General features: G+C 58.3%; 5 protein-coding genes across 5 annotated transcripts; 2 read left to right on the forward strand and 3 right to left on the reverse strand.

The window, feature by feature from the left end:
• Positions 1-11: 11 nt before the first annotated feature.
• Positions 12-1599, forward strand: B0T26DRAFT_705596 (translation protein). The gene has a single exon (XM_060441760.1). It carries the CDS (start codon positions 251-253, stop codon positions 1358-1360), a length of 1110 nt encoding a protein of 369 aa, XP_060299077.1. The 5' UTR covers positions 12-250; the 3' UTR covers positions 1361-1599.
• On the reverse strand, positions 1590-2480 carry B0T26DRAFT_852597 (cytochrome oxidase complex assembly protein 1-domain-containing protein; the record flags this gene model as incomplete). The annotated part of the gene is made up of 2 exons (XM_060447652.1): positions 2168-2480; positions 1590-2116 (listed from the first exon to the last, which is right to left on the reverse strand). The coding sequence occupies exons 1-2, from the start codon at positions 2373-2375 to the stop codon at positions 1590-1592; spliced, it is 735 nt and encodes a 244-aa protein (XP_060299078.1). The 5' UTR covers positions 2376-2480.
• A 571-nt stretch (positions 2481-3051) lies between these two features.
• Positions 3052-3830, reverse strand: B0T26DRAFT_643240 (uncharacterized protein; the record flags this gene model as incomplete). The annotated part of the gene is made up of 2 exons (XM_060437516.1): positions 3052-3480; positions 3537-3830. 2 exons carry the CDS (start codon positions 3828-3830, stop codon positions 3052-3054), a joined length of 723 nt encoding a protein of 240 aa, XP_060299079.1.
• A 1283-nt stretch (positions 3831-5113) lies between these two features.
• B0T26DRAFT_674768 (uncharacterized protein) lies at positions 5114-6769 on the forward strand (the record flags this gene model as incomplete). Its single annotated transcript, XM_060439747.1, has 4 exons — positions 5114-5224; position 5500; positions 5729-5872; positions 6243-6769. 4 exons carry the CDS (start codon positions 5114-5116, stop codon positions 6767-6769), a joined length of 783 nt encoding a protein of 260 aa, XP_060299080.1.
• Positions 6770-8240: 1471 nt separating this feature from the next.
• Positions 8241-12089, reverse strand: B0T26DRAFT_252763 (ankyrin repeat protein nuc-2). The gene is made up of 7 exons (XM_060433993.1): positions 12007-12089; positions 11770-11854; positions 11432-11557; positions 11311-11361; positions 10431-11241; positions 8567-10368; positions 8241-8509 (listed from the first exon to the last, which is right to left on the reverse strand). Coding segments are annotated over exons 1-7 (3066 nt in total). The 5' UTR covers positions 12009-12089; the 3' UTR covers positions 8241-8320.
• Positions 12090-13095: the final 1006 nt, after the last annotated feature.

Genomic DNA, 13095 nt, shown 5'->3' on the forward strand with positions numbered 1-13095 from the left:
GTGTTATCGGGGCATCACTCTATCGGAATTTATCTGCAGCAGCTTCAAATTTCTGTCCGACTCTGGCCGGGCATACAAACTTTGGGCCAAACCACCTCCACCCGCCCGACGACAGCCAAACCCCCGGCCAATGCCCCGAACTTGCCGATAACATCTCACTGCGCCCCCCGGCCGAGGGCAATTGATACCCGGACAGGGCCACCGACAACGAACAAGAAAGAAGCAGCAGAAGACAGAACACAACACAGAAATGGCGCCCCGGCTGCCGGCGCGCTGCTGGCGGCAGCTTCAGCCGACGTCGCTCTCGCGGCCCCCGCTCTCGCACACCCTTCCACTCGGCCTCGCCCTCCCCCCCGCCGCCCGCCTCCTCTCCCACACCACACCGCGCGGCGTCAAGTACGGGTGGAGCACGCAGTCGCCCAAGGCGCGGCCGCGGCGCTTCAACCAGCCGTCCATGGGGCTGCCAGAGCCGACGACGGGCCCGGCAGCGGCCCTCAAACGGCGCGAGCGCACAACGCCTAAGCGGACGGGCGTGCTGGCCATCAAGAAGGGCATGACAGCGTTCATGGGGCGGAGCGGCACGCGAATCCCGTGCACGGTGCTGCAGCTCGACCGCGTGCAGATCGTGGCCAACAAGACGCGGGCCCAGCACGGCTACTGGGCCGTGCAGGTCGGGCTGGGCGAGCGGCAGCCCGACAACGTCGGCGCGCCCATGCTGGGCTTCTTCGAGGCGCGCGGCATGGCCCCCAAGCGCGACATGGCTGAGTTCAAGGTGCGCGACCAGACCGGCCTGCTGCCCGTCGGCGTCCAGCTACTGCCCGACTGGTTCCACATCGGCCAGTGGGTCGACGTGCGCGCCAACAGCCGCGGCATGGGGTTTGCTGGTGGCATGAAGCGCCACGGCTTTTCCGGTCAGGAGGCCAGCCACGGCAACTCGCTCAACCACCGCACCATCGGCACCGTCGGCCCGTCGCAGGGCAGCGGCTCGCGCGTGCTGCCCGGCAAGAAGATGCCCGGCCGCATGGGCGGCCAGCAGGCCACGATCCAGAACCTGCCCGTGCTGATGGTCGACAACGAGCTCGGCATCGTCGTGGTCAAGGGCAACATCCCGGGGCCCAAGGGGTGCACGGTCAAGATCCAGGACGCCGTCAAGAAGTCGCCGCCGCCGCAGGAGTTTATCGACGAGACGCGCCGGGTGCTCGACGAGCGCTTCCCCGACGCCCAGGAGCGTTTGTCTGAGGCACGCAAGAAGCACATGGAGCTCAAGGAGGCGCGCAAGCAGGGGCGGATATCCGAGATTCTCAAGGCGGGCGTGACGGGCGAGGACGTGCCCGAGGCCATGGAGAATGCGCGGGGCTGATTTGTGTCTGTTGTAGTCTCAAGTTGTAGTATAGACGGCAGTGAAGATGTACAATACAGTAACTTTACATGAATGCAGTGGTTCTGCCAGCACCCACCAAAGTGAAGCCCCCGCCAGTCTTGTTCATGACCATGACATGTTGCATGACCACAGGTTGTCTCTAACACCCCCTTCTCTGCTTTTATATCGAGTCAAAGAAAGGTGCCTACTCAACGACCCCTCTCCCCCATCAATCCTTCTTCCTCTCCCCCTCCCTAACCTGCACAGTAACCATCTGCCTAAACCCCCGCGTCTCCTCATCATCGTCCTCCTCCGCAACATCCCGTCCACCTCCGAAACCCGCCTCTCCCGGCCCGGTAATCCCTCTAAACGGGTCTTCTCCCTCAAGCAAATCGATAACCTTCCCATCAACCGTCTCAAGACTCCACTCCAGCGTCTCGAACTGCGCGCGCGGCGTCGCCCGGCTGCTCGCGAACCGCATCCACCCGCTCCCGCGCGTGCCGCGCACGGCAAACCGGATGTCGATCCGCCCGTGCAGCTGGTTCATGGTCCCCGAGATCCAGGGGATCTGGTCCGCGAAGTAGATCTCGTCACCTAGATATGCGCGCGCTTTGCGGTTCGTGCGTAAAGCGTAGAGGGTCGATGACACGACCGGGGACGAGAGTTTCTGGTAGTTGAAGATGGCGACTGAGGAGAGGGCCAGGATGGCGAGGAAGGCGGGGAGAGTCCGGCGCCAGTGAGATGTCGCATCGATGTCTTTTCAGGGTTAGTAATTGGGGGGATAGATGGCGGGGGGGTGTTACGTACTCGGCAGCTCGCGGTCGGCGCGCCGCTCCATCAGCGGCCCGTCGCCCGGCCGCGGCGCCGACACGAGCGTGCGGCGCTGTTGCAGGTGTATATTGGATGGCGGTGTCCGCGGCGAGAGGACCTGCCGGGCTGTGCCTGGGCTTGTTCGTCGTAGCGCCGCGGCTGCCAGAGTGCCGGCCCGCCGCGGGTGTGCTGTCCTCGAGAGCATAGCTGTGGTGGTTTTGTGGATTTTGTGGGTAGTGGTGATTTGGCCATCGGCGAGCTGCTGCTGCAAATGCCTGCTGCAAATGCCTGCCGTCTCTGTAGTCCGTGGGCTTGCGGGACGGAACGAGAGAAAGAGTGGGGCGGGCACGGTGCACGAATGCTTAAACGAGCTGCGTATCCATAAAACGGGGTCTCAATTGTTGCTTTTACGAATACTTTGTATGTATGTACAGTTACAGTACTCCGTACTCGGGTATCGAAAAAGGGGCGGACAGTCAACGCAAAGCCAGAGGTATGAAGACAAGAAAAATAAGAACATCTGCGCCGCGAAATCTATTTTTGCACTGCTTGCTCTATTATTTGAATTAACTGAAAAAGTAACGTATGAAGTGAAAAACGGAACTAAGTAGGTGTATACGCCCGGCCCGGCCTGCCACGCCGTGCGCTTCCGTATTTGTGCTTTTAAGCTGAATAGAGCCACCGAAGCCACCGCAGCGAGCTTGACTGGAAATATAACGACCTTCGAGCGCAGCGAGCAGCCCGCCGCAGGGACCCCGGGAGGGCGCTGGAGGCAAAAAGGACCGTTCAGCTAACCCCTTCCTCACTGGCTAGGTGACTTTGTCAAAACAAATGCAGGCGATAAACAGGGCAGGCCCTGAATCCCCAGCTCAATACCGGCCTCAGGCCTCCTGCTTCGCGCCCCCGGCGTAGACGTCGCCCGAGGCAGTCTTCCCGTACCTGCCGCGCGGCTTGCGGCCGCTCAGGACCTCGAGCACGACGAGGGCGCCGAGGACGAACCCAAGGACGAACAGCGGAATGAGGTTGAAGCGCCAGCCGCGCATGAGGCGCAGGGCGCGGGCGATGGCGTCGCGGTCCGCGTCGTCGGTGAGCGGCAGCCCAAGCACGGCGTCGTACCAGTTCTCGGGCGTCCAGCTGTCGTCGGGGTAGTGCGCGGGCGCCGAGTTGCGCGACGCCACGGCCAGGTCGATGGCCTGCCCTGCCGTCTGCGCCGTCACCACGAACGTGTACACGAGCGCCGTCAGCGTGAGCAGGCAGCTGAGGACTGTGGTGACGCCCCAGATGTAAAAGGCCGGCGACGACTTGCCGAGCTGGGGGCTGTTAGCTTGTGTGCGCGCGGCCCGTGGTTTGCTAGGGGGAGATATACTTTTGTTCTCGACCGGTGCTCCAGCCACAGCGCGAGCACGCCGCCGAAGCCGACCAGCACCAGTGCTGTGCCCGAGGCGCCGTTGGACGTGTGGCCCTGGTTGACGATCAGGTTGGCCGGGTGGCCGGCGAGGTTGAAGGACGAGCCGGGCGGGTAGGCGACGGCGAACCAGGCGCCGCCGCGGTGGTGCAGGAAGCTGACCATGGACGACACGAGGCTCAGCGAGATGGCCGCGTCGATGGCGAGCAGCAGCAGCGCGCCGTAGATAAGTTTTATGAGAGGCGGTGACGGCATCTTGTCGGGTGGGTGTTCGAGTCTGCGTGTCTGGTCTTGCAGCCACAAAGCGAGCCGGCGTACCTGGCAGGTATATATATATTATGGTCTGCCCGACAAGGCCTCACGGGATAAAGGGGAGGGGGGGAGAAAGAGAAAGACAAGACACAAGGTCCTGAGGGAGCCTTGGCGTATAATAGAAGTGAAAGGCCGGCAGACGGGGGGCGGGCTTTCAGCAACAAGGTTGGGTCCGGGTAGCTGGAGCTCCCCCTAGGCTCTAGCTCGTGGCCGGGCTACTACCATGTACTATGTAGTTCGACACGCGGAAAAGATGGCGGCGATCAACGGACTGCATACCAACCGCACCCTGCGTCCAACGGCTGAGAGCGGCGCGCGATGCTGGATTGGCCGGGCGTCTTTGGAGGATACCGGGTAAGCCTGCAGTTGCTGGCCGCAGCGGGCCGTGACGGCACCTGCGAATAAACACACACGCAGCTCCCATGTTGCAAAGCCTAGTGGTGGGGTGGGGCGGTGGGAAGATATGCCCGACTTGATCTTCCACGTACGGTAGTGTGTGAGCCGGGTGAGAAGTAGACGACCAGACTAGCAGACAGCAGTTCAATCCACAGCGACCAGCGCAAACCTTTTCTCCTCGCAGTTTCTATTTTTGCATCTCGCACTGCACTTGGCGCCGAGAAGCGCATTGTTGGACAAACAAAGGCAGGCTAGGGCGGCCTTTGATGGTGTCGAGGAGACTTGGGTGGACAAGGTGGAAAGACGGCACGAACCCAACGTTGGCGAGGACAGGTCGGTCCCAACAGCCTGGGCCCTGGCTCGACACGCGCCGGCGTGATTGCATTGCAGAGGGTAGTGTAAAAATACACCGTTGTGTGACTGCCGTTGGGAGGAAGGATGGATAAAAACTAGGAAAAAAGTGGCAAACCATGCAATTAATCTGACCTGCAGATGCAAGCACGGAACCAAGGTTACTGATTAAAGTAGGTTATTATTACTACTTGATGGTGTAGTGGTGGTGGTGGTGACGGGAGCACGCGAGGACGGGGCACAGCGGCACACAACCTCTTTAGGAATTTGGTGCCTGCCTGCCTTTCTTTGACCTGCTTCCTTTGAGCTGGCCGGTCCGATGACAGCAGCCATTACAATTTTTTCTCTGGGCTTCGCGCGTGGCCGGTTGTTATTTAGTCGGAGTCGGGCGGATGGAAAATACTCTTGTAGCTGTGGAAGCCCCCCCTAGGTTGAGCAGACGAAACAAGATATAGAAAATAATACCCTTACCTACAGCCATGGACGAGTCTTTGCCTCCGGCGGCTCTCCGGGGGCCCCTGCGGCGGGCTGCTCGCTGCGCTCGAAAGGAAAGCCCGGTGAGCCACGGTGGCGCTGCGGTGTTCGTCCAAGTAAGCTGTGCAATTTGAAGCTTCAAGATCGACAGCCTGTGCTGTTGTTTCCAGGAATGCATGTACGCGAGTCCGAAATATGCAGTTAACCAGCCAGCTAGCGCGGTCCGCTGATAGCCAGCTGCCAAGGCCGTTGACAGTCACCCAACCCACCTGCCTGTGACTTAAAGACCATACGTATCAATTACAGAAGGGGCCGCGTGAAGCCTAACCTAGGTCCTTTACTGTACAGTACTTGCACTTGCGTGCCTGGCCTATTATTGCCTCCATATTAGTGTGAGATCACTGCTGATATAGGCAGGCAGCAGCAAAACACACCTCACCTTATTGAATTACCCTACGGATACCTGGCATCACCACAGCACGTCACATCACAGCACAGCGCACGAACACCAAGATAGAAACACCAAGACAGACAGAGATGGCTACATAAGAAAATCTCAGCACCAGTTCGATATCGCGTCACGGCATACACATAACATACACATATACACCTAGTACTAGTACTGGTGTGTGGGTACAAGATGAGCTCGGCACGCGTGCGCCGCACGTTTCGCTTCCCCGCCGACGATGCGCGAGACGGTCGTGCCGGTGGCGATGAGAATGATGATGATGACGATGATGTTCCCGCGGTCATGGATGAGCAAGGTCGGTTTTTTTTCTTATCTCATTTTATTTTATTTTCATTTCATTTTCAGCGTTTCTACTATGGTTGTGGTTATCAGCCAGCCAGCCGAGGCGGGTTGTTATGTTTTCTTTTTTATTTTGTTTCTTTCTCTTTTTCATTTTTTAAGAAAGTTTATTCGCTTGGATGACGGATGTGGTTTCTGCTGCGTGGTTTCCTCTATCTGTGCAAGGTGTTGTTTATCATATATGTGCTACTGTGGCCTGTCTGGGCGCTGCAGCTGTTTCGTTTAATTTCCATTTCCATGCTGAGGAGGGTCGGTTCTATTCTACTTCTCAGTTGAAAAGGAGAAGACAGACACAAGAGGTATAGGACCACGCTCACACACCACAGAACAAGAATCCTTCATCGCGCGCCTCGCAGCCCAGAACCGCCAGCGCAACGAGCAGTTCGGCCGGCTGCTGCTAGCGCTCCCAGCGACCGCCAGCATCCCCTTCGCCGCCGGCGCCGTGCTGCGCCTGCCCGCCGCGCCCTCACCGCTGCTCTCCCTGCTGGCCCTCTCGTCGCTCGCCGCCACCGCCTTCTTGATCATACGTCTGCCGCCCGCCCGCACGGGCTTTGCTGTCCTCGACCGCCGCCTCGGAGGGACAACGACCGCTGCCGCCCCGCGGTCCCCCCTCGAGACGTTCTTGCCGTACCTCAACGCCGGCCTGTGCGCCGTCGTCGCTGTCCTGGGCGTGCTGGGCAGGTACCGTATCGCTGCTGCTGCCGCGGAGCCTGCCGCATGGGAGCTTGTGCTCGGCCTCGGTAGTCTTCCGGCTCTGGTGTTTGCCGTAGTCGTCGTCGCCAAGGTTGTCATGGCTGGCGTCGACCCAGAGCGCGAGCTCGACGCACTGCGCTACGAGTACAAGGGCGCGTGACTATGGGCTACCATCGTTACGTGTGTGCATGGCTGTGCTGGGCTGGGCTAAAGGGGGTTCTTTTGTCTGTTAGCGGGAATGGAAATGGAAAGGGGCTTGTTTTTGACTCTAGTTTGTTGTTGCCCTTGTGTTGTCTGCATTATCATTCTTCCTAGGCTTTTCTCGTTGAGATGTATACATACATACCTGCATTAGCTGTATAGATCTAGCTCCTTAGTTAAGTGCCTATCGGAGCTTCGTCATAAACGGCTCGACGCTTTCTGTGTCCACCAAGCGGTTCCACGCTGTACTCGCCAAGGCTTCAAAAAATACCCGGCTGTCGGGCCAACAGAAAGGGTCTCTCTCTAACTGGCTCCGAGTGTCCCCATTTTTTCTCCCTAACCTCTATTTGCCCACAGCAAATGCTCACGCGAGCACGCACTCACCCACCCCAGCCTCACAACAACCCAGGATATGCCCGCCTAGACCACAGAAAAAAACACACCCCGTTCCTTTTTCCCTGGATAGACAGGCAGGAAGCAAGCAAGCAAGTTAACCAAGGTAGAAAAATCGGGTATGTGAGCATAAGCGCAACCACTATACTATTCAGGTTAACAGGCTAATTGGATCAAGTAGGTAGTTAAGCAGGTTAAGCATGGAAGTAAGCAGGTAAGTTAAGTTTGTAAGTCGAGCAAGCCAAGCACGCAAGCACAAACCCAACCACCATGCCTTCAATCCAAGCAAGTCAACATAGAAGTAAGCAAGTCAAGTCAAATAAGTACAACCTAGCTACCATATTATTAAAGGCAGGTAAGTCCTGCAGGTTAAGCAGGTCAAGAATAAACACAGCCGCCATGCCATTCAAGTCAGGCAAGTTAGGCAAGCCAGCAAGCATGTCAAGTCAGGCAAGTCAAGCAAGTCAAGCAGGTCAACCAAGTCAAGCAGGTCAAGCAAGTCAAGCAGGTCAAGCAATTCAAGCAGGTCAAACAAGTCAGGCAGGTCAAGTCAAGCCAAGTCAAGTCAAGCCAAGTCAAGTCAAGCAAGTCAAGTCAAGCAAGTCAAGCAGGCCAAGTAACTCAGGCAGGCCAAGCAGGCCAAGCAGGCCAAGCAGGCCAAGCAGGTTAAATAAGCACAAACCCAACTACCATGCCATCCAAGCAAGTCGGTAAACAAGCAGGCCAAGTAGCTCAGGTAGGTCAAGCAGATCAAGTAGGTCAAGCAGGTTAAGTAGGTCAAGCAGGTTAAGTAGGTCAAGTAGGTTAAGTAGGTCAAGTAGGTCAAACAGCTCAAACAGCCCAAGTCATGTCAAGCAGGCCAAGAAAGCCAAGTCAAGCACGTCAGTCAGGCAAGCAACCAGTTCAAGCAAGAGAAATATATAGATAGACAGACAGACAACCAACCGCCAACCCCCCGCCCCTATCTTTTCTTTGCCGCATCAAATCAGATATTCACCAGGCTTGTTTTTGCTCAACGGTATATACACCCACCGCCACCTCCACCACCATCCCCCCTCCCAAGCACACACAAACACACACCAAAATCCCCAAATCCCTTCACCTCCACCACCTCCGCCTACACGTCAATCGACTCGTTAAACCTCAGCACGCCATTATCCTTCAGCAGGCCATCAACGCCCTTGGGCAGGCGAGGGAACGGGTCCGCAAGCGAAGTCAGTATCGGGCCGGGCCTCTCGCCGGACTTGTCGACGACGAGGGCCAGGCCGTGCGACTTGATGGAGTCTACGAGCGCGGGGACCATGTCCTGTTTCCACAGCCATTAGCATGGGATAAAAACAAACAAACGAAAAAAAAAACACACCAGCAGGCGCGAGCAGCAGATGAGGCCCATAAAGTTGTTGCTCTGGGCGGTGCGCACGACGTCCTTGATGGAGCTGGCGCGCTGGCTCGTACTCATACTGTTCCCGCCGTCGTCCTGGCGGCCGAGGTCGTTGCACAGGAAGACGGGGAAGTTAGGCTGCTTCCAGTTGAGGGCGGTGCACACGCTGGGGTTGTAGGAGCTGAAGACGACGGAGCGCACGCCGCTGGCGCTGCTGTGAGCGCGCTGGGCGCGGGCGTGGTCGAAGACGATGGTCAGCACGGCGTCGGCAAAGGCGTTGATGTCGGCGCTGGGGCCCAGGTTGAAGGCGCGCTCCTCGTCGGCCGTCGGGTACAGCACCTGGATGTTGACGTGCATGGCGTCGGGCAGCAGCGAGAGCGCGTCGTGCAGCGTCGTGCCCACCGTGGCGAGCGTCTGGTGGATGCTGGCGATGCGGTCGGCGGGGTACGTGCGGAGCGCCGCGAGGTCGACGCCGCTCCGCGCCGGCGCCGTGACGGAGCTGAACTGCGCAAACGTCAGGCGCGACACGGGAATGTCGATGCCTCCGCACAGGATGGCCCACCGCGGCCACAGCACGGGCACGCCGTCGCTCGTGCGCTGCACAAAGAGGCGCACAAAGTCGCCCGACAGGCTCGACCCTGTCACGAAGGCGCTCATGTTCCGGTCGAACTGGCTCGTCGCCTTCCAGTACGTCTCGAAGTCGGTAATCTCGAGAGGCTTGCCCCGGAAAGGCTTGATCACCTCGGTGTAGAAGCTGATCTGGCCGATGGCGCGGAGGCGGGGGTCGAACAGCGGTAGGCAGCAGCTGCCCGAGCTGCTCAGCAGCGCCCGGAACGTATTCGGCAGGGCCACCGTCTTGGCGATGACCTTGGCGCCGTAGGCCGGGAACACGTCAAAGTCGAGCGTGAAGGACTCGAGGTTGTCGATCTGGAAGGACACGAGCCGCGTGTCTTCCTGGAAGGGGAGCATGATGTTCTTGGGTATGAGGTCCGAGATCTTGGACGAGATGGTGAGGCGGGCCGCCGGGTATTTGCTGTCGTGGAAGAAGACGAGCGGCTGCTCGCCCTGGAAGTTGATCTGGACTACTGTCTTGGTGTCGAGGAAATTGTGGCCGTAGCGCCGCAGAGGGATGATGGGGGGCGGAAGCTCGAGCTCCGGGATCGCGTCTGGGTCGAGGAGCATGGGCATCGGGCCGCTGCTGCTGCCGCTGCCGCTGCCGGTTATGGGAACCAACGACCCCCCGATCTGCATGGCCATGGGGCTGGCCGTCGTCCCCTTGCTGAACGGGGCGAGAAGCTTCATGCACTCCAGGTGGCCTTCCCACGCCGCGTAATACATGGCCGGGAGCTCCTTTTCGTCTCGGATGTTGGGGTCGGCTCCGACATTCAGCAGAGCCTGCAGACACGGGACGTTTCCTTCGCTCGCCGCGTGGACCAGCGGTGTCCACCCATACAGCTTGTCCACCTGGTCTAGGTCGGCCCCGTAGTTCTTCAGGAGGAGAAGCAGCTCTGGCGTCTGCCCCGACCTCGCTACTAGGTGTTGGGGGTAGAGGCCTTCGGCGTCGGGCAGAATGCGGGCCCCGTGCTTGAGGAGAAGCTCGACGGCCTCTAGCATCCCGTGCTCGCAGGCAATGTTGAGAGGTACGTGATCCGTCTCAGACACGGGGTCTATCCTGGCGGCCTTTTCGAGCAGCCGCTGCACACAATCGAGGTGCCCGTGGACGATGGAATGGACAAGGGGCGTGAAGTTGTCGTGGTCGATTAGGTTGATGGTCTGGGGCGCGGCTGGGTTTGGTCAGATATCAACGGGCGGAGACGGGTCAAAAGGGGCATGAACAACAATTTACCGGAAAGCAGAGTGTCGAGCATGTCGAGGCGGCCGTGCATGCTGGCGTAGTGGAGCGGCACGCGGCCGTAGACGTCGGTCCTGTCGACGGCGACGCCCTTTGAGAGGCCAAACTCGAGCACAAACGAGTTGCCGTAGATGGCGGCCTGGTGCAGGCAGTTGCGCTCGTTGATGTCGTCTTCGGACTGGATCTCGACGAGGCCCGTCTCGAGCAAGACCTGGAGCGCCTCGATGGGGCCCTCGTTTATCGAGGCCAGGAACGTCCTGGTGACTCGCTCCATCAGCGACACGTCCATGTTGCCGGCGTTGCTCGGATCCACGGCAGCCCTCATGCGGCCGAGCAGGTCTCGCAGCGAGTCGAGGTGGCCCGCGAGAACCGTGTCGAGCAGCAGCGTGTCGGCATCGCCCTCGTCGGTCCCCAGCAGATGCTGACTGCTCACAATGTGGTCGGGCCGGCCCTCGAGGTTGACGTTGTCTCCCTCGGCCCACGCTCCCAGGTCTTGGAGGCTCGTCGTGGCCTGGTCCGACAGCTCGCTGATGACGGTGGCGTTGAAAAAGGGCTGGACCTCGACCGCTCTTGACAGGTAGAGCTCCTTCGTCTTTGACTTTGACGTCTTGTCCCATTTCTTCAGGATCTTGGAAAAGGCAGTGCCATTAATCTCTACGAACTGCTGGAGCTTGTTGAGGTCGCTGGTGAACTGCTGGAAGCCTTCCTGGAGCGTGGTAAACTTGGCCGAGCGTCTAGAAACGCCATTGTTTCGGGACCTCAGCGACTTCTTCTTGTCCAGGAGCGTCTTGAGGCGGATTTTGAGCTGGCGAGGGCTGTGGTTAGACGCTGAAAACAGAGGACGGGGAGCAGAAAAGGGGGTGGGTATACATACCTCGGCCTCTTTCTGCAGGTAGAAGGCGTTGACCTTTTCGAGCTCGCGTTCCTGCCGGCTGTTAGTAACCCTTGGGTCAGGTCGGGTCGGGTCGGGTTTACGGGGTAGACGTCGACCTTACCAGTTGGAAGAAGAAGGTGGCCTTGTTCGCCTGGAGAGCGGCCTGCGAGTCGAGGTGCTCTACCGCGGCGCGATAGGCGTCATTTTGCGTGGGGAGGACGGGGGTGGCCGAGAGTTTCTTGATGAGCTGTTCGACGCATTGTCAGTGACACAGGTCGGGAGCGAGAGCGGGTAGCTACGAGGCCGTGCCGGCAATCTTTTCTCTGCATGCCTCGTATGCTTGGCAAAAACAGAAGTACAAGGGGGCAAGGGAGTATCTATTTCTCTGTGTCCTGCCATGGTATCCGTCCTTTCCTTATTATCAAACCCCAAGAGGTCAACATGGGAGACAGGGTGTACCTTTTTGAGGGCTTTGTAGTTTACGAAACTGGCCGCATACTCTGGCACCTCGAGCTGCCGCTTCTGTATGTGCTTGCCGAACTTCCTGCGAGGCGATGTGAGCATGCCAACACCACTTGCAAGCAGGCGCGGGCAGGGCAGAGGGCGGATGGAAAGGGGGAGATCAAAAGAGAACAGAGGGGCGACATGGGCAGGGCGAGGGACTAGGACAATAAGTGCAAGGCTGGGAGCACTTACATAGTGCGCCTGGTCTGGAAAGCGGGCGGCGGCGCTGTAGAGTTGCGACTGGCCTTCTCCAATCAGAAAAGGCACCTCAGTCAAGCTGGGCTGGGCTATCGAGAGATGGCTTCCCTGGCTCAGCCCGAGCTTTGGTGGTTTCGCCCCGGCCCTGTGTCTGTCAGTCAGTCTCCTCTGTATGACTGTCTGTGTGTCTGTATGTTTTTCTGTCTCTCTTTCTGTCTCTCTTTCTGTCTCTCTGTCTGTCTGACTGTTTGGCTGATACTGTTTGGCTGATGCTGTATGTATGTGTGTGTGTGTTGTATGTGTGTGTGCGTGTGTCTGTATGTGAGACAGCAGCCAAGCCTGGGCATGTAGACAGCCACCGTCGACCAAGGTATTTCCCTCAAGTATGTATAGTAGGCAGTAGGGTAGATAGACAGTAGGCAGATCTGCTCTTCTTGTTTCCTCGGTGCCCTTTTTTTTTTATCTCTGATCTTGTCTTGTCCTGACTGAAAGGGGGCGTGACTGACAAGCAGCTCAGGGGGTGAGGGGAGGGGATGGGGACCTAAGGCAAGGTAAGGTAAGGTAGGTCAGACTAGAAAGACAAGACAGGCCGTCCGCCTGATCTACTACTACCTACCTCCTACTAACAGAACAGCTGAATGGGAACCTATAGGTGGGGGTCAGGCGTGTCTGTGTCTGTGTTGTGTCTATGTTTCCTGTAGCAGCAAAGGAAGCATCAGGATCCGATTGGAGAAGAAGAAGCAGAAGAGAGAGAAAAAACAGAAGCAAAAATAAAATAAAAAGACGGTAGCAAATTGACGGCAAATTCTTTTCTGGTATCCCGTTCGTTGTCTCCCTCAAAACATCGGATAGCGCCCTTTCCCGCACCGGGGCGTCAAGTATTCGTGTATGTACTGTACGTACCGAGGACCCAGACCCAGACTCAGACCAAGTTCCCAGACCTAGACCTAGTTACAGATTATAGGTAATGCGCCTGCTGCCACGCCACATGGCCCAGTTCACACACACACTTGGAGGTACTGTACTATGTAAGGTGGGCAGGGGTGTGTGATGGGGAATGTGACAGGGTATGCTTGCTTCGTA

This window comes from Lasiosphaeria miniovina (assembly GCF_030549165.1).
Source record: "Lasiosphaeria miniovina strain SMH2392-1A chromosome Unknown B0T26scaffold_3, whole genome shotgun sequence".
NCBI classification, from domain to species: Eukaryota; Fungi; Ascomycota; class Sordariomycetes; order Sordariales; family Lasiosphaeriaceae; genus Lasiosphaeria; species Lasiosphaeria miniovina.

Coding starts and splice junctions, on each gene's coding strand:
- B0T26DRAFT_705596 (XM_060441760.1), top strand. CDS start 251: ATGGCGCCCCGGCTGCCGGCGCGCTGCTGGCGGCAGCTTCAGCCGACG.
- B0T26DRAFT_252763 (XM_060433993.1), bottom strand. Junction 11,242..11,310: donor ACCTGCAGAAAGAGGCCGAG/GTATGTATACCC, acceptor AGCCCTCGCCAG/CTCAAAATCCGCCTCAAGAC. Junction 10,369..10,430: donor GCTCGACACTCTGCTTTCCG/GTAAATTGTTGT, acceptor GACCAAACCCAG/CCGCGCCCCAGACCATCAAC.